Source organism: Mesoplodon mirus (assembly GCF_964341445.2).
Source record: "Mesoplodon mirus genome assembly, chromosome: 4".
NCBI lineage: Eukaryota > Metazoa > Chordata > Mammalia > Artiodactyla > Ziphiidae > Mesoplodon > Mesoplodon mirus.
This window is the reverse complement of record NC_138979.1, coordinates 188,359,497-188,387,362: the sequence shown is the minus strand read 5'-3', so window position 1 is coordinate 188,387,362 and position 27,866 is coordinate 188,359,497. Positions and strand designations below refer to the sequence as shown.

The 27,866-nt window shown below is 60.6% G+C and overlaps 1 protein-coding gene across 3 annotated transcripts in view; it reads left to right on the top strand.

Moving 5' to 3' along the window:
• AHNAK2 (AHNAK nucleoprotein 2) overlaps positions 1-26,477 on the top strand; it is a 31,245-nt gene extending 4,768 nt beyond the window's left edge. The window contains exons 1-7 of one of the 3 annotated variants that reach the window (XM_082617979.1): positions 2,875-2,950; positions 11,144-11,202; positions 11,305-11,403; positions 12,168-12,251; positions 13,040-13,190; positions 13,573-13,757; positions 13,890-26,477. In XM_082617979.1, coding sequence (XP_082474105.1) covers positions 12,237-12,251; positions 13,040-13,190; positions 13,573-13,757; positions 13,890-26,003 — 12,465 coding nt within the window. In that variant the 5' untranslated portion in view covers positions 2,875-2,950; positions 11,144-11,202; positions 11,305-11,403; positions 12,168-12,236 and the 3' untranslated portion in view covers positions 26,004-26,477. Of the gene's footprint in view, positions 1-2,874; positions 2,951-11,143; positions 11,203-11,304; positions 11,404-12,167; positions 12,252-13,039; positions 13,191-13,572; positions 13,758-13,889 lie in introns of those variants that run through there. The other 2 variants (XM_082617978.1, XM_082617977.1) reach the window with 2 other exon arrangements.
• The last annotated feature ends 1,389 nt before the right edge of the window (positions 26,478-27,866 follow it).

Sequence of the window (27,866 nt, the reverse complement as noted above, 5' to 3'; positions counted from 1 at the left end):
CAGGTGCCGGTGTCTGCGTGGGCTGGGGGCCCTGGAGGTGAGGCCCCGCTGGGCCAGGTCAAGGCTACTTTCTGTGGGGCTCAAGCCTCCGGCTGGCTGCCCACCCCAGGGTGGGGGTCAGACCGTGGGCTGCCTACATTGGGCTCTGGGTGCCCTGCCCCTCCTACACCTCCCCCGACCCTGGCTGATGCCCTTGTTTCCCAAGAGCTGCCAGTGCTTCCAGACCCTTCCAGACCCTTCCAGGCGGGAAGAGGATGGCCTCCCACCAGGCACCTGACTTCAGGACCCCTCCAGGCGGCTCCCCCCGCACCCCCGCCCCGGCAGGCCTTGCTCCTGGGTGGCAGAAGCCCCTGCGGGCTCCTCCGTGACACATCCCCTGAGAATGCCGTGCTTGCCCCAACCTCCTTGCCAGCTGGTTCACTATCAGCTGCCCCTGGCCCCGCCCCACCCTTTCCCACAGTGACTCCAAGGGCCCGGAGTCCAGGCGGCTCTGAGCTACGGTTGCCGGTGCAGCGGGGGTCGGGGGACACGTGCTGGGCAGCCTGCATCCAGGCCTGGAGGTGTGGCAGCTCAGCAGCTGCCCTGGCCAGCGTCCCTTCAGCTGGCCCAGCACCAGCCTGGAGCCAGGGGACTGGCAGGTGGGGTCCCCGGGAGCCAAGGTGGGCGGACAGGGCCTCCTCACCCAGAGCCCTTATCTGCTGGGGAGCCAGGTGCACCCTGCGGGGCTGACGCCAGCCCAGGGGCGGGGTGAGGAGTGGCCCCCTGACTCGCCGCTACCGGATCACAGTGGTCCCGACCCAGAGCCCCGTGCCGGCAGCTGACTCCTTCCCTTCCCGGCCGCTTCCCAGCGCCCTGGAGCTGCCCGCCCACAGCACTGCAAAGGCTGCTGGCGATGGCCTCCTGCGGGAGGATTCCAGGGTCTGAGCCGGGGCGGGAGGGTGTTGGAGTCTGGAGGGGCCTTGTGGGGGGCGGGGCGGAGCATAGAGTGTCGGGGAGAGTGTGGCTGAGGCCTCCTCCAGCCAGTGGGCGGGGGGTGTCTGGCCGCAGGAGGTGGAGGGCTGTCCCAATGGTCCAGGGCCCGGTGGGTGGCCGCAGGGGAGGTGATAGGGCTCAGGAGGATGGGGGACGGCTTGAGTGGGATGGAGCGCCCAGGCTCAGAGGGGACGAGGTGGGGTGACCCTGCTCCGTGCCAGCATGTACCCCAGCCTCCCAGCTGAGTCAGCCGGCCCGGCCCTGCCCGGGGGCGGGGGCGGGGGGTTTGGGGGTGTCAGTAACAGTCTGGTGGGGTGTCAAGCAGTAAACTAAGAATTCCCAGGTGAGAACTGTGTGGGCCGGTGGAGTAGGTGAGGTCACTGGCCAGCAGGCCTGGCCGGTTTCCCGTCTCAGTGTGACTAGAGTCTTTTCTGATCGTTAGGTTTTCAGGGAGGACCGGCCGGGAGGGCCCTGGGTGCTTTTCCTCCTTCAGGCCTCTCACCCAGTTTTCCCAGCAGTGCCGGCTGCCTCGAGCGGGTGGAGCCCCCTGCCTACCCGGGAGCCCTCTGAGCGGCCGGGGGCCTTCCCCCGCTGTCACCCCACCTCAGGCCGCTCCGGGCTTCCCCTGTCCTGGCGGGGGCCCGGCCTCGCGGCAGCCGCGTTCGGTACCTGTTGCCCTCGGTTACGCAAGGAGCCCTCAGCTCTGCGGCCACTGTTGCAGGCCTGGCGCGTCTGGTGCGGCTGTCCGTGCAGGTTCGGGCTGACCCCTCCCCGCCCTTGAACCCCAGCCTGGGCCCCTCAGCTGTGCCGGCCTGCTCCGACCTGCCTGGGGGATGCAGGTGCCCGCAGCCAGCTGGGCCCCACCCCACGGGGCTGTGAGGCGCAGGGCGGGGCAGCCCCGGGACCAGCAGCAGATCTGCAGATAGGTCAGCCCGGGGGCCTGCCTGGGCCTAGCCAGGCCTGCCGGGCTCCTGGAGCTGGGAGGGGCCTTGGAGCCAGAATCCTTGTTCTCCCGCCCCCCTCAGGGGTCCCCCAGGGCAGGGGCTGGGAGTCCTAGGGGCAGAAGGGTGCGGCGACAGGAGGGGGCAGCCCGGCAGGTGGGGTCTTGGGGGCGGGGGAGTTGGGCCCATATTCCTCAGCTGCCACTTACATCCAACGACTGCGGAGGGGATGGGTAAAACTGCTGCTTCCGGGGACCCACCGCACTCAGCTCATCAGATGCCCTGGAACTTTGAGGGGTGGGTTTTGGCTGAGAGGGCTAGAGGGTGGCCGGGGTCAGGCTGCCCTCAAGGGGCATGGGCAGGGGGGCAGTGGCCAAGGCCACCTTCCCCAACGTCACTGGCCCAGGCCATGGGTGGGCTTGGTCTGGCCCTGCTCTGGCCTTTGTGGCCTTGGCTGTGGAAGGGGCTGGCTGTGCCCTGGGCACTGGTCTCAGCAGAGCCTGAGGGGCCGTGCAGCACTGTAGTTCCAGAGGGAGCAGTAGCCTGTGCCCATCCTGGGTCCCTCCTGGGAGGGCCTCCGCCCCCGCCTTGGGCTATGCCTCCACACCCCTCCCCTGCACCCCCAGCCCGACAGCCCTCAGCCTCTGTCCCAGGCTCGTGCACAGGCTGCCGGGATGGTCCTGTGTGACATCTGAGTCTGTCCACACAGCAGGACTGGATTGGACTGGGGCGGTGGCAGCGACTCACCCACCCCGAGCTGGGCGGTGTCTCTTCCCCCAGTCAGCTGCTCGGCCTGGGGGGACGCTCTGGGGGAGGGGCGGGGGCCTGGTCCAGCTGTGGGGGCCTGTAAGGGGACCCGCCCAGTCCCTCTGGTAGGGCGAAGGGGGCTTGGCGGGCTCTGGGCCCCGCGGAGAAGGGGGCCTGTGGGCGGGGCAGTGGAGGGAGGGGCCGTGGAGGGGAGGCGTGGGAGGACGGCCAGAGGGACCTGCAAACCTGGGATCTTCACCTCGGGGCACGTTGGGAGGACGTCGGGCTCGGTAAGCGGCTGCGCTGTCTTCTGTGCCCACCCTGTGCCCCCTGTCCCCTGCCTTCTTCCTGGGTTTAGCCCTGGGGCACCTGATCACCTCACCACCCAGCAGGTGGAGGGTGGGGGCACAGGGGTGGGGGCTGGCAGAGCCAGGCTGGGCATCTCCCTGACTCTGCCCTGCTTCAGTTCCAGCCGATGTTGGAGGGTGTCCAAGGGCACCAGCGTGGCCATTTCAGTCCCAGGACAGGCAGATCCCCAAGGCTGGACCGTGTGGCCTGCAGGGGGTCCTCAGAAGATGGCCGTTTGGTGCACTGGGAACCCTGGGGGGTGGCGGGAGGGCGCTTCAGACACGCTTACCTGCAGGTGCCAGGTGGGCGGTGGGGGCCCGTGGTGGTGGGCCACCCTGTCACAGGGTCACACTGTGCTGGGCATCTAGGTGCTGGCCTTTCAGCTCAGAAAGAAAGAGACTCGGGCCCGCTGGTCCTGTTGGGGTGGACAGGAGGTGGGGACGCTCCTTTCGGCTGCCGGGCCCATGGAGGTGGTGGACTGGCGTGCCTGCTTCAGGTCTCAGTGTCTCCAGGTGCAGGAGAAGCGCCGGGCCCACCTGCTGCCCCTCCCAGCCCTCGAGACCCCGCTGCACCCTCAGGCTGGGCGGGACTCACCTCCCCTTCCTCTGCCCACCTATGCCCAGCACTAGCATGCACCTACTAGGTGCCGGGCTCTGAACGCTTGTGAGACTGTTCTAGGGACCAGGGACCAGGCAGTGGCCAGAGATGATGACAGGGTGGCCAAGCTGGACCGTGAGATGGCGGAGGAAACTGCATGTGGAAAGGACAGAGGTCGGGGAGAGCCTGCTCTGGAGCTCAGCTCCGAAGGTCTGGGGCCCAGGCGGCAGCGGTGCAGACTGGGGAGGCTGCCGATGTTGGCGGGCCAGGCAGACTGACAGGCCGGAGAGGGCGATGGGAAGACCTCCTGGTTGCAGCTGCGGCTGCATGGCAGTGGCTGCGGACTGGGTGAGGAGTCCTGGCCCCCAGGCCCGGGCGGCCGAGGCTGGTTCCTGGGCCTTCCCGAAGCCTTGGAGGCGGAGCAGGAGGCTGGGACGCCTCCCTGTGCAGCTCATCTTGAGAAACGCTGTGGAGGCGGGGCGGGCCCTGCCCGTGGGTGTTGCTTCAGAAAGCCTGACAGTCCCAGGACGAGTCAGCCGAGCTCGGCACTCTCCTCGGCACTCTCCTCGTGGGGCTCCAGGATGGGGTGAGGCCGAGCGTCCCGCATGCCCTGTGGGCACCGGGCTCCAAGCCCGAGGGCAGCATCCCCCGAGGAGGGAGCCTACATCCGGGGCTCCCACTCTCTCGGCTCCCTGGGCCAGCCGGGGGCCTCAGCTGAGGCTGTACCCATTCACACACACACCCAGCACAAGCACGAACACCCCGTGAGCAGACGCCCTCGTGTTCGTAAACACACACGCGCACGCGCGCGCGCACCCGAGGCTGGACACTCAGGCCCCTGTTCAGGGCCCTGCTTTGTTCGCAGCTCTCCTCCCCACCGCCCTCACAGTCCCCCGGTCCCACCGCTGCCCTCGTGACACACCAACTTGCGCCCACACCCGGCCCCACTTGGAGGCTGGAGCTGGGCCCCGGCAGCGGCCAGTTTGGATGCAAACTTGGGTTCTGTTTAAGCAAAACTGCCACACCCACGAGTGGCCCTGCTCTGGGCCCCCTAAGAAGTCCCACTTGGCTGGGGGCTGGCGGGAGAGGCCCCAACTCAGTCCGGGGCCCAAAGGGCAAGGTAAGTTTGGGGAAGTCATCCAGGCACACGCCCCCTTTCTGCGCCCCCTCCACCTGGTCCCCCTCGGCCCGCACTGCACCTCCGCCCCCCTCCGTAGACTCACTTCCTGGAGGTCCCAGCCCAGAATATTACAATTCCCGGGAGTGAAGCTTTTCAGCTGACGTGGTGCCAACCACGCCGGCCCCCAAGTCCCCCGGTAGGTAGTGTTTGAGGCCATGGAAGAGTTAGGGTGAGGGGCTGGATGGACATATAGCCCAACCAGGGTGCTGGGGCCACAGCAGGGCCTTGAGCCTCGAGGAGGAGGGGGACGGGCATTTGGCGAAGGACCAGGTGCCAGCAGGGGGACCTGCCGGGCCTGGCTCAGCATGTCACCTCCACGTCCTTCTCTGTAAAGTGGGGTTTGGTGACCTTATTTTATTAGTCATTATTCGAGGCGACTGCTGGGTCTGGGCTATCTGCGGGGCCAAGGCCAGGCCAGGCAGGCTGTTAGGACCCCTCCCATGCACTCAGGGGGTGGGGCCCTCAGGACAGTGCTCTGGGGGGTACTTGAGTGCCTCCTTTTCCCTCCCCAGGGGCATGCCTGAGGCTGGCAGGGCTGCTGGCGGCCTTGCCCTGTGGCAGGCAGGATTTCCTCCTTCCTGTTTGTGCATCTCTGGGCCAGGCTCCTGCCAGCCTGGGGTTCTGCCCTAAGGTTGCAGAGGGACCAGAGCTTAGAACCACAGCCGGGCATCTTCCCAGCAGTCTGACCTTGGGCGAGGCCTGTGCCCGCCTCCCTGAGCCCCATTGTTTGTTTCTACCTTGGGTGTAGGGCTCTTGCACCCAAGGGGGTGGCTGGGAGGGCAGGACTGGGCCGGGTGGGGGCCCAGAGGCAGGGGCGGTGGTCCAGCTGGAGCAGGGCTGGCTGAGCCTCCCCCGCCCCAGGTTCCCGGCTGTTAACACCTTTCCTCACCCCTGCCCTGGAGCGGATCTGGGGGTACGGCTTCTCAGGGCCCGGGGGTCCCCGCCCGAATCCGGGGCCTTCCACCGCATCGCCCCCGGCACACAGCGCCCAGCCCAAGGCCCCGCTGGCTGGCCCGACCGCACACCCGCTCGGGGTCCGCTCCTCCAGCAGCCGCGGTCCAGAGCCTTCCCAGGCCTGGGCAGACCGCCGCCCTCGCCCCCAGGTACACGTCTGCCTGCCCCACGCGGAGGGCGGTCCGGGCCTTGTTTTGCTGTGACTCAGAGGAGGCTGCGGGGCTCGGGGGAGGCCGGGCTGCCTTTCTGGGCGCGTCCGAGCAGCTCCGTAGACCTCCCCGCCCCTCTGCCGGCTGCCCCAGCCCCGAGCCCAGGCCGGTGGGGACCCTCCGACGCCCCCAGCCGGGCACAGGGCGGGAGAGGCAGCCCCGCAATGACCGGTCCCGGGATGGCTGGGGTGGGAGCGCGGCCACCCCGGACTCCGCCCGCCGCGTCTAGTCCCCGCGCCGCCCCGCGGGCTGAGCCACCTCGGGCCAGTGGCTTCCCCTCCCCCAGCCTCAGATTCCTCGTTGCTCACCCACAGCGCGCCCACTTTGGGGCCGGGGGTGAGGGTCTCGGCAGAACTGGAAGGGAAACTGCGGCCGGAGAGAGTGGGGTCAGCTGCCCTCGCCCTTGGCTTCCGCGCAGGGCAGCGGGCTCGGTGGGGAACAGGCTCTGATCTCCACCGCTCCCGCGGGCGGGGCCTGAATCAGCCTGGGACTCTCTCCCCCCTCCCCGCCGCGCTCCCCCCAACACCCGCCGCCCCTCGGCCTCCTCCACAACCTGCTCTCCGCTCCCCGCCCCACTCCCCGCGGTCCCTCTGGGCTTCTGGGTGGGCAGAGTAGCCCTCTGACATCCATGGGGAAATCAGGGCTCAGAGAAGGGACAGGCTTGCTCAGGGTCACACAGCAAATTGGCCGGAGAGTAGCAGGCAAACCTGCACTCCCGCCAGGACTGGGCTTCCCCCGTGTGTTCCATGGGGACAGGGACGTGCCTGGTGCCCATGCCGGCTGCCCGGCCTGTGGGACAGGGGTTCCCTCCCGGCTCTGAGCCCTGCTGGCTGCGGTGGGTTGGGAGTGGGCACCCGTGTCCCCTCCTCACCAGCAATGCAGTCACAGCCACAGAGGGTGTGGCTGAGCCCAGGGCCAGACCTAGTGTGAGATCCTGGGCTGCTTCTCCTGGAATACTGAGTACAGTTCCGGGGGCGCTGGGCCCGGAGGTGCTTGTGGACCGGTTTTAAGGAAGGGCTTTGGTTGTTGAATCATCACAGGACTATTTACGTAGCCTGTTTCTCCTTGTGTGGTGCTCGCAGCGTTGTTTCTCTAGGAATATGTCCAATTCCTCTACATTTTTAGATTTATTGGCATAAAGTTTATAATTTCCTCATTTCAATTTTATGTAGAATTTAAACATTTTTGGGGAAAGGTACAAATCATATGTGTGTAGCTGGATGCATTTTCCCGAAGTGGACACACTGGTGTAACCAGTACCCCTTACCCCCACCGGAGGCCTCTCCCCGACTGGTCTGCCCCTCCCAAAGGACTTCCAACAGCAGTGCACCTGTGAACTGCGTCCAGCGGGTCCTGTTTGAGCTCTTTATGTCTAGCTCTATTGCAGCACTAAGTTTGTGAAATTCACCCGCACTGCCTGCGGGCTCAGTTCATCGGACAGAGACTCCCAAGTGTTGTTCCTTCTACTGGTTTTTTTGGCTGTGCTGCACATCAGGTGGGATCTTACTTGCAGACCAGGGGTTGAACCCGTATCCCCTGCATTGGATTCTTAACCACTGTGCCACCAGGGAAGCCCCTAATTTAATAATGTTAACAATTAACCAGTTGTTTCCTTTAGGGCTAGGGTTGTCTGTGTCCTGGTTAAGAATTGTTTCCCTATCCCCAGTGTCATTTCTGTTTATCTTCTGGAAACTGTATCGTTAAACTTTGGATATCTGCAATCCACATGAAAGTCATACTTCCTGGGGCTGACCTAGGGGTCCAGATCAATATTACTCCTTGTGAATTTCCAGTGGACCCCACACTGCTGACTGAAAAGATCATTACTTTCCCACAGCGCTGTATCTGTATGAGTCTGCTTCCGGGACCTTTGTTTTGTGCCATTGGCTTTATTAATAATTTGCATTTCCCTGACGACTAAAGAAGTTGACCATCTTTTCCGTGCTTACTGGTGCATCTTCTTTTGTGAAGTGTCTGTTTAAATCTTTTGCCCACTTTTAATTGAGGTTTTTTTTTTTTTTTGTCTTTTTCTATTGATTTGGAGAAATTCTTCTGGATGCAAGTTCTTTGTCAGATATATTGAATTGCCTTTTCATTTTCTAAAGAATGTCTTTCAAGACTGGAAGTATTTAATTATGATGAAATATGATTGATCAGATTTTCTTTTATGATTCACACCTTTTGTGTCCTGCCTAAGAAAACACTGCCTCCCCCAAGGTGGTGAAGAATTTCTCTTGTTTTCTTCTAGAAGTTTTATAGTTTTAAGTTTTACATTTAGCTCTATGATTCATTTTGAGTTAATTTTTACATGTGCTATGTTGTAAGGGTCTAGGGGTTTTTTCCCCAAATAAATATCCACTTGTCCCAGTACCATTGTTGAAAAGGCTATTATTTTTCTATTGAAATAATTTGGCTGCTTTGTCAAAAATTAATTGATCTTACAAAGTGTGGGACTATTCTGGACTTTCTATTCGTTTTCACTGATATTTGTGGTTATACTGTACTGTCTTGATTCCGTTGAGAGTCAGAGAAAATACCTAGTTGATTTTTTTTTTTTACATCTTTCTTGGAGTATAATTGCTTTACAATGGTGTGTTAGTTTCTGCTTTATAACAAAGTGAATCAGTTATACCTAGTTGATTTGAAATGGTCTTAATTATTTTAAATTTACTGAGACATTTAAATGAGCCAGCATATGATCTATCTTGGTGAATGTCCCATGTGCACTTAAGACGAATGTGTACTCTGCTCTTGTCAGGAGGAGTGATCTCCGCTGTGGTCTCATTGGTTGATGGGTGGATCAGTGTTCTTACCTATTCTGTTTTGTAATGTTATCGATTACTGAGAGGAATGTTACGATCTCTATTGTAATTGTGGATTTGTCTTTTTTGTCCTTTCATTTTTGCCAGCTTTCTGAAGCTGAAGTGTTTTTAGCCTCTGTTATTAGGTATATACAGACTTAGGTTTGTTATTATTATTTTTTATGAATTGTGCCCTTTATTATTATGAAATGATTAGTTTTTGCACTGTATGTATTTTTTCTTTCCTTTTCTTTTAACTTCTTTATATTTATAGTCCATTTCTCCTAGATAGCATGTAGTCAGGTCTCGCTTTTTTAATTTAATCTGATAATCTCTACCTTTTTGATTGGAATTTTAAGTCCTTTTATATTTAATGTATTGTCAAAATGGCTGGTTTAAATCCTATCATCTTGCTAATTGCTTTCTATTTTATTCCATCCATCCTTTGCTCCTCTTTCCCCGGTTCCTTATCTTGTTTTAGAATTAATTAAATATATACACAGGTATATAATTACTTAATAACATATATTACATATATAAATATAAATTTTGTATTTATAAACTAATATAGATGTATACGTTATATATAATTAATTATATATTAAATTTATATATTAATGTAAATTTTTATATACATTATAAATGTATAAAAACAACGTGTATTTTTAGTATTGCATTTTATTTCCACTACTGTCTTATTAGCTACACATCTTTTTCATCTTTTTTAAAAAATAAATTTATTTATTTTATTTATTTATTTTTGGCTGCGTTGGGTCTTCAGTGCTGCGCATGGGCTTTCTCTGGTTGCGGCGAGCGGGGGCTACTTTCTTCATCGCGGTGCGTGAGCTTCTCATTGCGGTGGCTTCTCTTGTTGTGGAGCATGGGGCTCTAGGTGTGTGGGCTTCAATAGTTGTGGCACGCGGGCTCTAGATTTCAGGCTCAGTACTTGTGGCACATGGGCTTAGTTGCTCTGTGGCATGTGGGATCTTCCTGGGCCAGGGCTTGAACCCGTGTCCTCTGCATTGGCAGGCGGATTCTTAACCACTGTGCCACCAGGAAAGTCCCTATTTTGCCTTTATTTTTGAAGGACAGTTCGCTAGATATAGAATTCATGGTTAACAAGTTTTTCTTTCAGCAATTTGAATATATTGTTCCATTTTTTTCTAGCTTCCGTGGTGTTGACTAGTAATTGTATTGCTGTACTATTAAATGTGATGGGCCACTTCTCTCTTGTTGCTTTCAAAATTTTCTCTTTCCCTTGAACATTTTGATGTGATTGTTTAGGTCTGGATCCCTTTGTGTTTATCCTACTGGGGTTTGTTGAACTTCTGAGATCTGTAGATTGTTTTTAGCCATTATTCTTTCAAACATTTTTTTCTACCTCCCTCTCTCTCTCTCTCTCGTTTCCTTCTGAGACTTCAACTACACATATATTGGTGTTCTTAATGTCATCTCACAGATCTCTGAGGCTCTATTCATTTTCCTTCAATTGTTTTCCCCTTGTTCTTCAAATTGGTTAATTTCTATCAATCTACAAGTTTTTTGTTTGGTTTGGTCTTTTTTTTTTTTTTTTTTCTGGCCACACTGTGTGTCTTGAGGGATCTTAGTTCCCCAACCAGGGATTGAACCTGCGTGAAAGTGCTGAGTGCTAACCACTGGACCACCAGGGAATTCCCCTAATCTACAAGTTTTTTGTTTCCTTCCATTGGCATCTCAGCCCTGCTATTGAGTCCCTCCAGTAAACTTTCAACTTCAGAGTTTCCATTTGGCTTTTTTTTTTTCTTAATATAATTTCTGTTTCTTTATGACATTCTTTCTTCATTGGGCCATTGTCATCATATTCTTCATTAATTCTTTAAACGTGGTCTCCTTCACTTTTTTGAATAAATTTATGAATGTTGCTTTGGAGTCTGTGCCAAATTCCACAGCTGTGGACATTCACAGCTTGTCTCCATTAACTGCTCTCTTCCTCAGCGTGGATCATACTTACTTGTTTCTTTGCATGTCATGTCGTTTTCTGTTGAATGCTGGACATTATAGTTTATATATTATACTAACTCTGGATTCTGATTCCCCGTCAGGGTTGTAGTTATTGTTTTATTTGTGTATTTGTTTAGTAGCTTTCTTTGACTAAATCTGTGAAGTCATCTACTTTGTCGGAGCCCACCCCCACCCCCCACCCCCGTCCTGGCTCACTGCCATCACACCTGATCTCACAACCTCCCCGGCTCAGTGGCTGTGGGTCCTCCCCCGACCCCTGCATGTGCTCCCAGACCCAGGGTCCAGGGTTACACCACCTCTGTGGTATACAGCCTCCCCTGGGCCCCTACCCCCAGCTCACCCTCTGCTCTGCCCACCTGCAAGGCTCCACTGATTCATCCTTTCCCTTTGCAGTGTCTGGCCGGCAGTTGCAGGCTGAAGAGCCAGATGCAGAAACCGAGGAGGACCACTCTGTAAGTGAGGTCCAGGGAGGGTGTGCCCCCCACCCCCCTCCTTTCCTGGACTTGAGCAGAGCCCGAGTGGCTGAGGGCGACCTGATTCTCTCCTCCTGCCAGGTGACTGAAGGGTCTGTAGATGAGACCATTCGGCCCCGGCCACAGGGGTCCTCGCCTGTCTACGAGTACGTGACTGAGGGTGCCAGCTTCGGACTCCCGGTAAGCCTGCTCTACAAACACCCACAGGCTTAGGGAAGGCTCAGGTGTGCAGCCACAGGTGGCCACGCCTCCTGCATCCCCCTGTGTGGGCAACTCAGGCACGCACCTGTGCAGCCACACTGCCCTGCCACAGCGGTGTCCACTCGGCTGTCTTCTCTGACTCCTCGGTCCTTCACTAGAGCCCTCCCATCAGCTGGCCAGGACACACTTGAGATGGCACATGTGTGTGTGCGTGGGGAACAGACCTCATGCTCCTGTGTGCGACAGGGCACAGGATATGTGCACAGACGTGCCCTCTCTGACGAGGAGACACAGACAGGGTCCCGCGGCCACCTCTGGAGACACCTGGGGGAAGGCATGGACCAGGCGTGTTTACTAAAGGCCTCATTCTTTTTTCAGAATTGTTTACGTACTTACTTCTTTTGGCCGTGCTGTGTGGCATGTGGGATCCTAGTTCCCTGACCAGGGATCGAACCCATGCCCCCTGCAGTGGAAGCACAGAGTCCTAACCACTGGACCGCCAGGGAAGTCCCAAAGGCCTCCTTCTTGTACTGTTTCTTTTTTGCCCCCTCTACTTGAGGACACGGGGGCTGGGCCCCATGGGAATCACCAAGGCCCAGAGTCACCTTCCCCCTGGAGGAACTCAGCTCCCCCTGCACACAGCGCACTCTGGGGAATCTAGCCCCTGAGCTGGGGCCTCCCCGAGTCCCTCCCGTCCCCTGGGCTGGGGCAGGTTGGTGACCCGCTGCCTGTCGCTGCTGCAGGAAGACACGCCAAGGAGGCGGAGGTCCTGGTGGAAGCGGGATTCGGGGGACTCGCAGACGCTTTCCAGGATGAGCCGTCTGGAGGTGGGTGTGCCGGGAGCCGATGTGGGGGGGCGGCCTGTCCACACGGGCTCCAGCGGGGGAAGCCAGGGCCAGAGCGAGACGGTGAGGAGCCGGAAAGCTGGCCGCGTGGCCCTGTGCCCTGGGGAAGGGCGTGCCACCTCCCTCATCAGGCCGGGGGTGGGTAGGGGCTCCAGAACACGGGTCCAGGCCTCCCCCAGACCCCTCTACTCTCACGGTGAAGGACCAGATGGACCCGGGTGCACGGACCTCAGTGTTCTCAGCTGTACAGTGGGTACGGCTGCTGCCTGCTGTCACTGGCGGCCCCAGCAGTTCTAACGCCCTCCCAGACCCAGAGGAACTGTCGTGTCCGAGGTCAGGCTGGCCCTGCCGCTTCCAGTATTTTCCTCAGCACTTATGGCCCTCCTTGGTCTGAGCACTGGCTACCTTGTATGTGACTGACTGGTGCTTGGAGTGAGTGTGGTGGTGAGCCCGGAGCTGATAAAGGAACGCCTTGGCTACGTGCAAGCGGAAGACTCTGCCCTCTGCTTGCCAAGCCCCGCTGGGCCCGGATGGCCGGGGCCGGGCTGCTCCTGAGTCCTGGCAGGTGGGGACGAGGACAAGGGAGGCTGCTCCCAACTGAGACAGCTGCAGCTGGCTTCCCCTAGAGCCTGGACCCCGTGCCCAGGCTCAGCTGCCCAGTGATGGGAGGACGCTGGGGTCCCTGGCCTCGGGGGAGGCAGCCTCCCAGCACCCACGCCCGCTGTGGGATAGGCGCAGGCTCACCAAGGCCTGATATGCTTCTGCGTTAGTCCATGCAGGAGGCGATGGGGGAGACACTGAAGACCAAGGTGGAGGCTGGAGCCAGTGGCTACATTGTCACGGGCGGCGGGGACCAGGGGATCTTTGTCAAGCAAGTGCTGAAGGAGTCCTCAGCTGCCAAGCTCTTCAGCCTGAGAGAAGGTGCCATGGCCCCATCCCCATGTCCCCGTGGTCCCATCAGGATGGGGGGCCTGTAGAGGGATGGGTCACAGTGGACTCAGGATGGCCCCATCCCCGTGTCCCCGTGGTCCCATCAGGTTAGGGGGGCTTGGAGGGGGACAGGCCACAGTGGACTCAGATGAGCCCCTAGAGACTGCTTAGCAGTGTCCAGGCTGGGACCACTCGCTCTGACAGGTTTTCTGCTTGGAAATGGGGGCTCCTTCCCACCCGGGGCTCAAGAGAAGGAAGGGGCCGGGCAGCCCGAGCGGGGTCGCCCTCTCGGTCACGCACCCCTGTGGACCCCTCCCGTGAGGCCCAACGAGGTCTGGGACGCTAAGGCTTGGGGACCGCTCTCTTCGTCTAGGGGATCAGCTGCTCAGCACAACCATATTCTTTGACGACATTAAATACGAAGATGCTCTCAAAATCCTTCAGTATTCAGAGCCTTACAAGGTTCAGTTCACAATCAAACGGAAACTTCCTGCCGGGGAGGACGAGGAGGGAGCTTCCGGCGGCGCTCGGCGTGGCTCGAGGGGCAGCAAGAAGCAGGTGAGCTCGCATGACCAGCAGAGCTGGGCCCCGGCCGGGCTCCTGGGACCCCCACCGCCGCCTCCCGTCGCCGGAGCCCCTGCCTCCGACTCCCTGTACAGGGGCCCAGAAGGTTCTCTCTCCCTGTTTCAGGACCAGGATATCGCCGACGGGCGCTCGGAGACCCCCACGAAGACGCTGCAGGAAGATGGAGACCAGGAGAGGCTCATCTCCAAGCCCAGGGAGGGCAGAGGCAGGCAGCCCCAGAGGGAGCGGCTCTCCTGGCCCAAATTCCAAGCTCTAAAGAGCAAGCGTGGGCCAGGGCCCCGGAGGTCACACAGCTCCTCGGAGGCCTACGAGCGAGGGGACATGCCTGACCTGTCCCCCACGAGCACAGACACAGAGGCCCAGCTCCCGGAAGAGGAGCAGGTGCCGGAAGCAGGGCCAGGCAGGCAGCAGAAGAGAAGTTTCCCGAACCTGAGATTCCGGGTGGGCTCAGGGAAGGGGCTGTCGGGCAGGGGAGTCCACGGTGGGACAGTCCAGGCTGGGGTCCTGGTGGAGACAGGGCCCTGGGATTCCGGGCGAGAGGCCGCCAGGGCTGCTGCACATGGCGGGAGAGAGGACAGGACGGCAGGGGTGCCAGAGGACGCCGAGCCCCCCGCGGAGCCCGGCCTCCCCATTGAGGGAGCCCCGGGGGAAGGGGCCGGCCCAGCACCCAGACTCCGAAGAAAGACAAAAGAGGCCAGGGACAAGGGGGAGACTGTGCCCCAGGGAAAAGCCGGGGTGGGCCCAGCCCCAAGACAGAGCAGGGAGGGGGCCACGGAAGGCACGCAGACGCTGGAGATTGGCATTGCCAGACTGTCTCTGCAAGACTCAGCAGACCAAGGCAGCCACCAAAACCACCAACCAGAATTCCATGTCCGCATACCCACTTTAAAGACACCCAGGTTTGGACTTTACAAAGAAAAAGTGCTCGAGAAAGAAGGAGCCACGACAGCTCTCCAGGGGGGACCATGGCAGAGAAGGGACTCTGGTGAGGACACGGAGGCCAAGAAGGAGGATGCAGGTGGAGCAGAAATGCACGGGAGCAAACAAGCCCCAGGCCACCTGCCAGCACAGGACGGGGGAGAAACAGAGGAAGGTGCAGCCCGGCAGAGAGGCGAGGACAGCAAGGCTGGGGACCAGCACATGGACGAAAAGGAGGGAAAGATGAAAACGCTAAAGTTCAAGCTGCCCTCCTTTGGGTGGTCACCAGCGAAGGAGGCAAAAGGAGACAAAGTGACACAACTCCAGGAAACAGAGAAGGAAAAGGAAAGCAGCATCACGGTAGTGACATTGGAAACGGACAAAAAAGGCAAAGATGCACTAGAGACAGACAGCAAGTTCAAAATGCCCAAGTTCAAGATGCCGTCCTTCGGGGGGTCGGCACCCAGAAAGTCAGTCGAGGCTGCCGTGGAGGTGTCCGTGCCCAAGGCCCAGGCCGAGGTGACCCTGCCCTCGGTGCAGGCCGACGGCCAGACCAGTGACTTCAGCATCGAGCTGCCCTCCACCGAGCTGGAGATCAAGGCTGCCGAGGTCAGTGTGAAGCTCCCAGAGGGCCACCTTCCCGAAATAGAGCCCAAGGAAGCAGTGGGGGGAATCGGTCTTAAGGGGCACCTGCCCAAGGTGACAGGACCCAGCATCAAGGTGCCTGAGGTGGACATAAAGGCCCCCCAGGTGGACATCAAGGTGCCAAAACTGGACCTGAAGGATGCCAAGGTCAAGGTGATGACCCCCGACTTGGAGGTGTCGCTGCCCAGCGTGGAGGTGGACAGCCAGGTAGCGGGCTCCAAGCTGGAGGGTGACGTCGCCCTTGGAGACAAGGAGGTGACCTCCAGAGACAGCAAGTTCAAAATGCCCAAGTTCAAGATGCCGTCCTTTGGGGTGTCAGCGCCCAGCAAGTCCGTCAAGGCCACTGTGGAGGTGTCCGTGCCCAAGGCCCAGGCCGAGGTGACCCTGCCCTCGGTTCAGGCCGACGTGAAGACCAGTGACCTCAGCATCGAGCTGCCCTCTGCCGAGCTGGAGGTCAAGGCCACAGAAATGAGCCTAAAGCTCCCAGAGGGCCACATTGCCGAAGCAGAGCCCAAGCAAGCGGCAGCGGGAATTGGACTCAAGGGCCACCTGCCCAAGGTGCAGATGCCCAGCATCAAGGTGCCCAAGGTGGACATCAAGGGGCCCAAACTGGACCTGAAGGACGCCAAGGGTGAAGTGACGGTCCCTGACGAGGAGGTGTTACTGCCAAGCATGGAGGTGGACACTCAGTCTGTGGGCAGCAAGCTGGAGGGTGATGTGTCCCTTAGGGACAAGGAGGTGGCCGCCAGAGACAGCAAGTTCAAAATGCCCAAGTTCAAGATGCCGTCCTTTGGGGTGTCAGCACCCAGCAAGTCCATCAAGGCCACTGTGGAGGTGTCCGTGCCCAAGGCCCAGACCGAGGTAACCTCAGTGCAGGCCCACGGCAAGACCAGTGACTTCACCATTGAGCTGCCCTCCGCCGAGCTGGAGGTCAAGGCCACCGAAGTGGGCCTGAAGCTCCCAGAGGGCCACATTGCCGAAGCAGAGCCCAAGGAAGTGGCGGCGGGAATTGGACTCAAGGGCCACCTGCCCAAGGTGCAGATGCCCAGCATCAAGGTGCCCAAGGTGGACATCAAGGGGCCCAAACTGGACCTGAAGGACACCAACGGCGAGGTGACGGCCCGTGATGTGGAGCTGTCACTGCCCAGCGTGGCGGTGGACACTGAGGCCGCAGGCATCATACTGGCGGGCGACGTGTCCCTGGGGGACAAGGAAGTGGCCTCCAGAGACAGCAAGTTCAAAATGCCCAAGTTCAAGACGCCGTCCATTGGGGTGTCGGCACCCAGCAAGTCCGTCAAGGCCACTGTGGAGGTGTCCGTGCCCAAGGCCCAGGCCGAGGTGACCCTGCCCTCGGTTCAGGCCGACGTGAAGACCAGTGACCTCAGCATCGAGCTGCCCTCTGCCGAGCTGGAGGTCAAGGCCACAGAAGTGGGCCTAAAGCTCCCAGAGGGCCACATTGCCGAAGCAGAGCCCAAGGAAGTGGCAGCGGGAATTGGACTCAAGGGCCACCTGCCCAAGGTGCAGATGCCCAGAATCAAGGTGCCCAAGGTGGACATCAAGGGGCCCAAACTGGACCTGAAGGATGCCAAGGGTGAGGTGACGGCCCCCGACGTGGAGGTGTCACTGCCCAGCATGGAGCTGGACACTCAGTCTGTGGGCAGCAAGCTGGAAGGTGACGTGTCCCTTGGGGACAAGGAGGTGGCTGCCAGAGACAGCAAGTTCAAAATGCCCAAGTTCAAGATGCCGTCCTTCGGGGGGTCAGCACCCAGCAAGTCCGTCGAGGCCGCTGTGGAAGTGTCCATGCTCAAGGACCAGGCCGATGTGACCCTGCCCTCGCTGCAGGCTGACGTTAAGATCAGTGACCTCAGCATCGAGCTGCCCTCCGCCGAGCTGGAGGCCAAGGCTGCCGAGGTGGGCGTGAAGCTCCCGGAGGGCCACCTTACCGAAATAGAGCCCAAGGAAGCAGTGGGAGAAATCGGGCTTAAGGGCCACCTGCCCAAGGTGACTGGACCCAGCATCAAGGTGCCCGAGGTGGACATCAAGACCCCCCAGGTTGACATCAAGGGGCCCAAACTGGACCTGCAGTACGCCAAGGGCGAGGTGATGACCCCCGACGTGGAGGTGTCGCTGCCCAGTGTGAAGGTGGACACCCAGGCCGTGGGCAGCAAGCTGGAGGGTGACGTCGCCCTTGGAGACAAGGAGGTGGCCGCCAGAGACAGCAAGTTCAAAATGCCCAAGTTCAAGATACCGTCCTTTGGGGTGTCAGCGCCCAGCAAGTCTGTCAAGGCCACTGTGGAGGTGTCCGTGCCCAAGACCCAGGCCACGGTGACCCTGCCCTCGGTTCAGGCCGACATGAAGACCAGTGACCTCAGCATCGAGCTGCCCTCCGCCGAGCTGGAGGTCAAGGCTGCCGAGGTAGGCGTGAAGCTCCCGGAGGGCCACCTTCCCGAAATAGAGCCCAAGGAAGCAGTGGGGGAAATCGGGCTTAAGGGCCACCTGCCCAAGGTGACTGGACCCAGCATCAAGGTGCCCGAGGTGGACATCAAGACCCCCCAGGTTGACATCAAGGGGCCCAAACTGGACCTGCAGTACGCCAAGGGCGAGGTGATGACCCCCGACGTGGAGGTGTCGCTGCCCAGTGTGGAGGTGGACACCCAGGCCGTGGGCAGCAAGCTGGAGGGTGACGTCGCCCTTGGAGACAAGGAGGTGGCCGCCAGAGACAGCAAGTTCAAAATGCCCAAGTTCAAGATACCGTCCTTTGGGGTGTCAGCGCCCAGCAAGTCTGTCAAGGCCACTGTGGAGGTGTCCGTGCCCAAGACCCAGGCCACGGTGACCCTGCCCTCGGTTCAGGCCGACATGAAGACCAGTGACCTCAGCATCGAGCTGCCCTCCGCCGAGCTGGAGGTCAAGGCTGCCGAGGTCGGCGTGAAGCTCCCGGAGGGCCACCTTCCCAAAATAGAGCCCAAGGAAGCAGTGGGGGAAATTGGGCTTAAGGGCCACCTGCCCAAGGTGACTGGACCCAGCATCAAGGTGCCCGAGGTGGACATCAAGACCCCCCAGGTGGACATCAAGGGGCCCAAACTGGACCTGCAGTACACCAAGGGCGAGGTGATGACCCCCGACGTGGAGGTGTCGCTGCCCAGTGTGGAGGTGGACACCCAGGCCGTGGGCAGCAAGCTGGAGGGTGACGTCGCCCTTGGAGACAAGGAGGTGGCCGCCAGAGACAGCAAGTTCAAAATGCCCAAGTTCAAGATACCGTCCTTTGGGGTGTCAACGCCCAGCAAGTCTGTCAAGGCCACTGTGGAGGTGTCCGTGCCCAAGACCCAGGCCACGGTGACCCTGCCCTCGGTTCAGGCCGACATGAAGACCAGTGACCTCAGCATCGAGCTGCCCTCCGCCGAGCTGGAGGTCAAGGCTGCTGAGGTCGGCGTGAAGCTCCCGGAGGGCCACCTTCCCGAAATAGAGCCCAAGGAAACAGTGAGGGGAATCGGGCTTAAGGGCCACCTGCCCAAGGTGACAGTACCCAGCATCAAGGTGCCCAAGGTGGACATCAAGGGGCCCAAACTGGACCTGAAGGATGCCAAGGTCAAGGTGACGGCCTCCGACATGGAGGTGTTGCTGCCCAGTGTGGAGGTGGACACCCAGGTAGTGTGCTCCAAGCTGGAGGGTGACATAGCCCTTGGAGACAAGGAGGTGACCGCCAGAGACAGCAAGTTCAAAATGCCCAAGTTCAAGATGCCGTCCTTTGAGGTGTCAGCACCCAGCAAGTCCGATGAGGTTGCTGTGCATGTGTCCATGCCCAAGACCCAGACCGAGGTAACCTCAGTGCAGGCCCACGGCAAGACCAGTGACTTCAGCACTGAGCTGCCCTCCACCGAGCTGGAGGTCAAGGCCACCGAAGTGGGCCTGAAGCTCCCAGAGGGCCACATTGCCGAAGCAGAGCCCAAGGAAGTGGCAGCGGGAATTGGACTCAAGGGCCACCTGCCCAAGGTGCAGATGCCCAGCATCAAGGTGCCCAAGGTGGACATCAAGGCCGCCCAGGTGGACATCAAGGGGCCCAAACTGGACCTTCAGGACGCCAAGGGCGAGATGACGACACCCAACGTGGAAGTTTCGCTGGCCAGCTTGGACATGGACACAAAGGCTGCGGGCAGCAAGCTGGAGGGCGACGCGTCCCTGGGGGATAAGGAAGTGGCTGCCAGAGACAGCAAGTTCAAAATGCCCAAGTTCAAGATGCCGTCCTTCGGGGGGTCAGCACCCAGCAAGTCCATTGCGGCCACTGTGGAAGTGTCCATGCCCAAGTCCCAGGCCGATGTGACCGTGCCCTCGCTGCAGGCTGACGTTAAGATCAGTGACCTCAGCATCGAGCTGCCCTCCGCCGAGCTGGAGGTCAAGGCTGCCGAGGTGGGCATGAAGCTCCCGGAGGGCCACCTTCCCGAAATAGAGCCCAAGGAAACAGTGGGGGAAATCGGGCTTAAGGGCCACCTGCCCAAGGTGACTGGACCCAGCATCAAGGTGCCCGAGGTGGACATCAAGGCCTCCCAGGTGGATATCAAGGGGCCCAAACTGGACCTGCAGTACACCAAGGGCGAGGTGATGACCCCCGACATGGAGGTGTCGCTGCCCAGTGTGGAGGTGGACACCCAGGCCACGGGCAGCAAGCTGGAGGGTGACGGATCCCTGGGGGACAAGAAGGTGGCCGTCACAGACAGCAAGTTCAAAATGCCCAAGTTCAAGATGCCGTCCTTTGGGGGGTCAGCACCCAGCAAGTCCGTCAAGGCCACTGTGGAGGTGTCCGTGCCCAAGGCCCAGGCCGAGGTGACCCTGCCCTCGGTGCAGGCCGACGTCAAGACCAGTGACTTCACCATTGAGCTGCCCTCCGCCGAGCTGGAGGTCAAGGCCACCGAAGTGGGCCTGAAGCTCCCAGAGGGCCACATTGCCGAAGCAGAGCCCAAGGACGTGGCGGCGGGAATTGGACTCAAGGGCCACCTGCCCAAGGTGCAGATGCCCAGCATCAAGGTGCCCAAGGTGGACATCAAGGGGCCCAAACTGGACCTGAAGGACACCAACGGTGAGGTGACGGCCCGTGATGTGGAGCTGTCACTGCCCAGCGTGGCAGTGGACACTGAGGCCGCAGGCATCATGCTGGCGGGCGACATGTCCCTTGGGGACAAGGAGGTGGCCGTCAGAGACAGCAAGTTCAAAATGCCCAAGTTCACGATGCCGTCCATTGGGGTGTCGGCACCCAGCAAGTCCATCAAGGCCACCGTGGAGGTGTCCGTGCACAAGGCCCAGGCCGAGGTGAACCTGCCCTCGGTGCAGGCCGACGGCAAGACCAGTGACTTCACCATTGAGCTGCCCTCTGCTGAGCTGGAGGTCAAGGTTGCCGAGGTGGGCGTGAAGCTCCCGGAGGGCCACCTTCCCAAAGGGGAGCCCAAGCAAGCGGCAGCGGGAATTGGACTCAAGGGCCACCTGCCCAAGGTGCAGAAGCCCAGCATCAAGTTGCCCAAGGTGGACATCAAGGGGCCCAAACTGGACCTGAAGGACGCCAAGGGTGAGGTGACGGTCCCTGACGTGGAGGTGTCACTGCCCAGCGTGGAGGTGGACACTCAGTCTGTGGGCAGCAAGCTGGAGGGTGATGTGTCCCTTGGGGACAAGGAGGTGGCCGCCAGAGACAGCAAGTTCAAAATGCCCAAGTTCAAGATGCCGTCCTTTGGGGTGTCAGCGCCCAGCAAGTCTGTCAAGGCCACTGTGGAGGTGTCCGTGCCCAAGACCCAGGCCACGGTGACCCTGCCCTCGGTTCAGGCTGACGTGAAGACCAGTGACCTCAGCATCGAGCTGCCCTCCGCCGAGCTGGAGGTCAAGGCTGCCGAGGTCGGCGTGAAGCTCCCGGAGGGCCACCTTCCCGAAATAGAGCCCAAGGAAGCAGTGGGGGGAATCGGGCTTAAGGGCCACCTGCCCAAGGTGACTGGACCCAGCATCAAGGTGCCCGAGGCAGACTTCAAGGCCCCCCAGGTGGACATCAAGGTGCCAAAACTGGACCTGAAGGATGCCAAGGTCAAGGTGACGACCTCCGACATGGAGGTGTCGCTGCCCAGCGTGGAGGTGGACAGCCAGGTAGCGGGCTCCAAGCTGGAGGGCGACGTCGCCCTTGGAGACAAGGAGGTGACCGCCAGAGACAGCAAGTTCAAAATGCCCAAATTCAAAATGCCGTCCTTTGAGGTGTCGGCTCCCAGCAAGTCCGTTGAAGCCGCCTTGGATGAGTCCATAGCCATGGCCCAAGCCCAGGTGACCCTGCCCTCGGTGCAGGCCGACATGAAGACCAGTGATGTCAGCATCGAGCTGCCCTCTGCCGAGCTGGAGGTCAAGGGTGCCGAGGTGGGTGTTAAGCTCCCAGAGGGCCACCTTCCGAGAGCAGAGCCCAAGGAAGTGGCAGCGGGAATTGGTCTCAAAGGTCACCTGCCCAAGGTGCAGAAGCCCAGCATCAAGGTGCCCAAGGTGGACATCAAGGGGCCCAAACTGGATCTGAAGGACGCCAAGGGTGAGGTGACGGCCCCCGACGTGGAGGTGTCACTGCCCAGCGTGGAGGTGGACACCCAGGCCACGGGCACCAAGCTGGAGGGCGACGTGTCCCTGGGGGACAAGGAGGTGACCGCCAGAGACAGCAAGTTCAAAATGCCCAAGTTCAAGATGCCGTCCTTTGGGGTGTCGGTGCCCAGTAAGTCCATCGAAGCCTCCTTGGAGGGGTCCATGCCCAAGGCCCAAGCCGAGGTGACCCTGCCCTTGGTGCAGGCCGACAGCATGACCAGTGACCTCAGCATCAAGCTGCCCTCCACAGAGCTGGAGGTTAAGGCTGCTGAGGTGGGCATGAAGCTCCCAGAGGGCCACATTGTAGAAGCAGAGCCCAAGGAAGCAGCAGTGGGAATCGGACTCAAGGGCCACCTGTCTAGGGTGCACATGCCCGGCATCAAGGTGCCCGAGGTGGACATCAAGGCCCCCCAGGTGGACATCAAGGGGCCCAACCTGGATTTGAAGGACACCAAGGGCGAGGTGACGGCCCCCAATGTGGAGGTGTCGCTGCCCAGTGTGGAGGTGGACACCCAGGCCATGGGCGGCAAGCTGGTGGGCGACGTGTCACTGGGGGACGAGGAGGTGGCCGCCAGAGTTAGAAACATTGAAATGGAAGGCGGAGGTAATATCCAAATCAAGAAATCACATTTTAAAATTCCCGAAGTCTTCTCTTCGTCTGGCAAATCCTTCAAAAGTTCTGCACCAGTAGATGTTTATTTTGGGGTTTCTCTGCCCCCAAGTACCTCTGTCACGTTCTCAGAATTTAGTGGTAGTGAATCTTTGACGCAGGATTTGGCCACCAGGGAGCCGTCCGTGCCTCTTCCCTGGCTGGGTTGGCCTGGTCTTTCTGGCAGCCTTGATCTCAGTGGTATCCACGCCGAGCCTGCCTCTCTGTCTCCTGCCGAGGGCATCATACTCACAAAATACCAGGTGACTCTCCCCGGAGCTGCCGCCCCCCCGGAGCTCCCTCTGGAAGCTGCCCCTTGTTCCCAGAACAACGCCTATCTTCCCAGCATGGGAAGTTCTGCCCGTCTCCCAACCCAGGAGAGAGTTGCAGTGTCCCAGACTGACAGTCCCGCTGGCCCTGTGGACCCCATGTTTCTTGCATCATATGGTGGGGTGAGTTTTCCTAAGTTTCATCCACCAAAGTTCGGGTTTTCTGTCCCAGAAGCAGCTGATGCAGAGGTGGAGGCCGGTGCTGGGGATTGTGCCCCCTCTCTATCCACTACTGGCCCTGCCCGGGGCCTGGACTCCACAGCTGTGCCGCGCAGCGCGGGGCTGTCGGCAGTGGCTGCAGGTGAGACCCCAGCTGAAGATACTAAACGTGGAGGGAAAGATAGTCCCTTAAAAATGCCGTGGATCAAGCTTCCGTCATTCAGGTGGTCCCCAAAGAAGGGGGCGGTGCCCCCAGGGGACCCTGAATGCAGCCTGGATGACGCAGAGCTCGGCGTGGCTGTGGACACGGGTCACAAAGGCGTGCCGCCTGGGTGTCCTGTGTCTGCAGTGGAGGTGGCTGTGGACGTGCCTCCGGAGAAGGACGGAGAGGAGAAAGGCGTGAAGTCGCCTGGCTGCGCTGTGCTGGAACACGCACCTCTCACAGTGCTCGCTCCAGAGGGAGGGCCCGGCCTGCCACGGGGAGACCCCACTGCTCCACGCTCTAGGTCCCCGGCGGGGGGTGGCGCTCGTGCCACAGAGAGGGCTAGTAGTGAGGTTGGTGCTGGGGGCACCGGCACGGTGGTCGGCCCCCCAGAAGGAGCGGGCGTGGACCCCCATCTGCCACAGGCCCATGCTCCCCTTTTGGACTTTGCCAGACCAGACCTCAGACCCAGCAAGCCCAAGGTGGGGGTGAGTTCGTCAGCTGGTGACCCTTCGTCTCTGGGACACAGCAGCCAAGGGCACGGGCTTCGGGACGGCTCGGCAAGCCAGCCTCTCGGCGAGGCGACGGCCCCCTCAGTAGGAGACCCCCAGCAGCCGTCCTGCAGCCCAGCAGATGTGGACGCTCCCGCGGTGGAGAGCGCGGCCTCGCAGGGGGGCTGGTTCAGGATGCCCGCGCTCCACCTGCCCAGCCTCCGACGCCCCGCCAAGGAGAGGGGGGTGGCGGGGGCTCAGGGGGCGCCAGTGCCCGCGCCTGCTGCCAGCGCACTGAGGGAAGGAGAAAGACCAGCTCCAGTCGGGGCTCAGGGGGTTCCTGGGTCAGAGGTGGAAGAAGCTATGTCCCTGCAGTCCCCAGAGGCAGGGGCAGACGAGGCAGCTGCGGAGCTCGCGTCCTACGCAGACGCCGACGTCCTAAAGAGAAACCTTGAGGACAAAGGCTCAGAGCCACACCTCTCTCCTGCAGGGGTGCCCGCTGCGGACCTTCCCCCTTCCGAGGCCAGGGTCCGTCCAGGCGAAGGCTCCCTCCCTCTTCAGATGCCCAGCGGCAGGCTTTCAGGAACCCAGGCCCCTCCTGCTGGGCCTGCAGGGCTGGGCCTCGCTGCAAGGCAGGGGAGGGCAGAGGAATGGTCCTCCCAACCTGAAGGCCCCATTAAACTGAAGGCGTCCAGGACCGACGGGCCGTCCCAGGTTTCTGTCATTAACATGGGTCAGCCCTGGGAAGGCTCCGTGGTAACGGTCAAACTGCCCAGGCTAAGCGTGCCAAGGTTCGCCTTTCCTGACCCCAGCTCCGAGGCCGACGTCTTTATCCCTGCCGTGACAGAAGTGCGGTGCCCAGGGAGCAGCCTTGCCCACGCCCTGCACGAGGAAAGCCCAGGAGTCTGGGGTGCCAGCATCCTGAAGGCAGGTGCTGAGACCCCCGGGGAGCAGCCTGTGGCCCTTGACTTCTCCCCGGAAGCTTCCCCCGTTTCCAAGGTCAGAGTGCACATTCAGCGTGCACAGGGAGAGAGCCCCGAGGTCGCCGTCCACAGCAGGGTGACGGCAGAGTTGGCTGACCTCTCGGGACCCGAGGCTATTTCCACCCAGGTCGTGCGGCAGTTGGAGATCCCCGCGTCCGAGATCCAAACAGCTTCTTACGGATTCTCTTTGCTAAAGGTGAAGGTGCCGGAGCCCCGCACGCGGGTGAGTGTCCGAGACTCCCGGCTGAGGGAGGGCCTGCAGGAGGCTCCCGAACAAGCCGCCCCGGGAGCGGAGCCCGCCTCCGGAGGTCTGCAGCCAGACACCGGAGAACCGTTTGACGTGATCTCGTCCAGTGTCCATGTGCCTGGACGGCCAACATTCACGCCCAAAGTGCACTCTGGCCACCAGGGTGCCGACAGCTGCTCCGACGACGACGACGAGGCTGCAGAAGTTCTCGAATTTCCCCCTGAAGAAGACAGCGGGGAGGCAGCTACCTCCCTGGCAGAGGAAGACAGGGCTCCAAAAGAGAAACCAGGAAGTAAAAGATCTTCTGGTCTGTTCAGGTTTTGGCTTCCGAACATTGGGTTCTCTTCCTCTGCCGAAGAGCCACGCGCTGATTCCAAAGATGAAGCCCGCGCGTCGGCTGCCGTCCAGACACAGGCTGGGGCGCGGCCCAAGGCAGAGCTACCCCAGAAGCCCCAGCAGGCGGGCTGGTGTCGACTTCCCACAGTAGGACTCTCCTCTCCCACTGAGAAGAGTGAAAGCGCTGAAGACGAGGCAGCTCCGGCAGAGCAAACACCCCAAGAACAAGCGGTCACGTTCTTTGATGCCCCAGAAAGCTTCTCCCCAGAGGGTGAGGGGGACGGGGAGCCGGCGGAGACGGCAGGCGCCAGGCCAGGCGCCAGAGCTATGACCACGTCCGCAGCAAGGACGGGGCTGGTCCTGCTGGAGCAGGAACCAGAGGGCGGGATGAACCTGCATCCGGGCCCACCACCAAGTGAGGACAGACGGACAGACGAAAGGAGGCCCTGCGAAGCTCCCACCGTGAGGACGCGTGTGTCCACCTTGAGTCACAGCACCGAGAGCGAAGCAGAGATGCCCGGGAGCGGCGGCGCCCCACCCTCACACAGCCCTCCCAAAGGGGGACCCCAAACGTGCCGGCCCCCCAGAGCCTCGGCAGCAGAGGCGGCACCCGCACTCCCCGCGAGACCCTGGCCCCACGCAGGGTCCTGCGCTCCTGAGGGTCTTCGTTAGACACGTTACTCGAGATCCCTGCCCACGAGGCCCTCGAGGACACAGCTGCTGCTTGGAGAAGGGGCTGTGGCGGCTGTGGGTGCAGAGGTCGTTCGGGGCCCCGCTCCCGTCCAGCTGCCGCCCCCCGGGGAAGGTCGTTTCGCTCCTTCCAGCAGAGTCCGGCATATTCCCGGAGACCCCGTTCCCCACTCGCTTACAGCCAGCTCACTCCACCGTTGGATGTCTCGCCGCCAGCGCGGCAAGCTTTGGGCTGCTTTGTGTGACGATGCCCGCGCACTGGGCTGGGGGCGGGCGAGCCAGCAGAGGTCGTTCAGATGGCCGTGAGTTCCCACGAGAGGGTCTGCGGGCGTCCGCTTGCCCGCCGGTAACCCCCCCACCCCGCGGCGTGCCCAGCCCCTCAGTGTACCCGCTGCAGCCAGGCTGCAGGTGGGACCTACTTGGCTGCTCCCTGGACCCTGGACGGGCAATAAAGCAAGTGCTGCTTCCCCAGTGATGACTGCGAGGTGTTTTGTTCTGGGTTGGAATTCGGCCCTGCTCTCCCCCACGCGCTCCATCCTAGGTCGCTCTGGAAAGCAGAGTCGAGGGCGGCTCACTCATCCTTTTGTCTGTCCAGACCCTCCTCTGAGCCAGCGGCTGCGAGAGACCGAGAGGAAGAAGGCGAGGCCCAGGAGTCCACAGTGTGGCCGGGGACACAGACACACGCCCCCACCCCCAGCTGGGAGGCAGCACAAGGCGTGGGTGGTGGGCAGAGCAGGGACCGCACACAGAGGGGCCCTTGGCCTCGGGGGCCGGGGACGGGTAGCTGGGTCCTCGGCCACGATGGGGGCCCATCTCAGAGGCTTCTCTTGGCCATGGCGGCCCTCCTCTCCAAGCAGCCCACGGGAAGCAGATTCAGAACAAAGTTGAAGGAGTTTCCTACAAACTTCCAGGGGTCAGATCTCCTCCCGGCTGCCTTCAGACGCCCCTCAGGGGCCCGTGGGCACGATGTGCTCGGAGTGGGAGCTGGAGCCTGTCCCACCTCCCTTCTGCTTGGAGAGGAGTGGCTGCTCTCATGGCTGAGGCTACAGGAAGGAGAGCAGGGCTGGGACCCTCCCGCCCCCTGGGGTGGGGGCGGGTTGGGGGGACGCTGGGCCCAGAGGGCATCCTGCTGCTCCCAAGGCTGCTCCCCCAACCCCCCTCCCCATGCTGCCCTGAGAGAGCCTGGGAGGCTGGGTCCTTCCCCCTGGCCACCGTGGGAAGTCCCATCTCCCGTGGCCGGCTGGGAAGGTCCCCCAAGGTAGGGGATGTCGAACCCTCTGGAAGGTGGGGCGGGGGGAGGGAAAGCTCAGTGGGGACTGGATCCCGCAGTCAAGGAGACTGCAGTGGCCTCTCCCAGCCCCAGCCTCGCCCTGCCCATCAGGCCGACGTGGGGAGCGCAGCCCCCTGGGAACGCTGCGGTGGGGGGTCTGCCTGGCTCCGTGGGTTTCATTCCTCTCTGAACCCAGAGTCAAGGCATGAGATACAGTAGCCTTGGTGCTGGAGGCCGAGCAGGCAGCTGTCAGCCCGTGGGGAGCCGCTGACAGCACAGGCCCTTCCACCCTCCGTGTGGCCTCTGTTCTGTGTGACAACATGTGTGAACCACCTGCAGTGTGTGACATCGTCACCACAAATGAGTGGCTTGGAACAACACACCTATGAGCCCCCGATCTCTGTGGGTCAGGAGTCCAAGCACAGCTCAGCTGGGTCCTATGAAGCCGCCGTCAAGGCACTGGCCGCGCCGCCGTCTCATCTCCAGACTCAACTGGGGAAGGAACCACTCCCCAAACTCACAAGGCTGCTGGGTGCAGGCCGGCTGGCTGGGGGCCCTGTTTCTTGCTGGCTGGA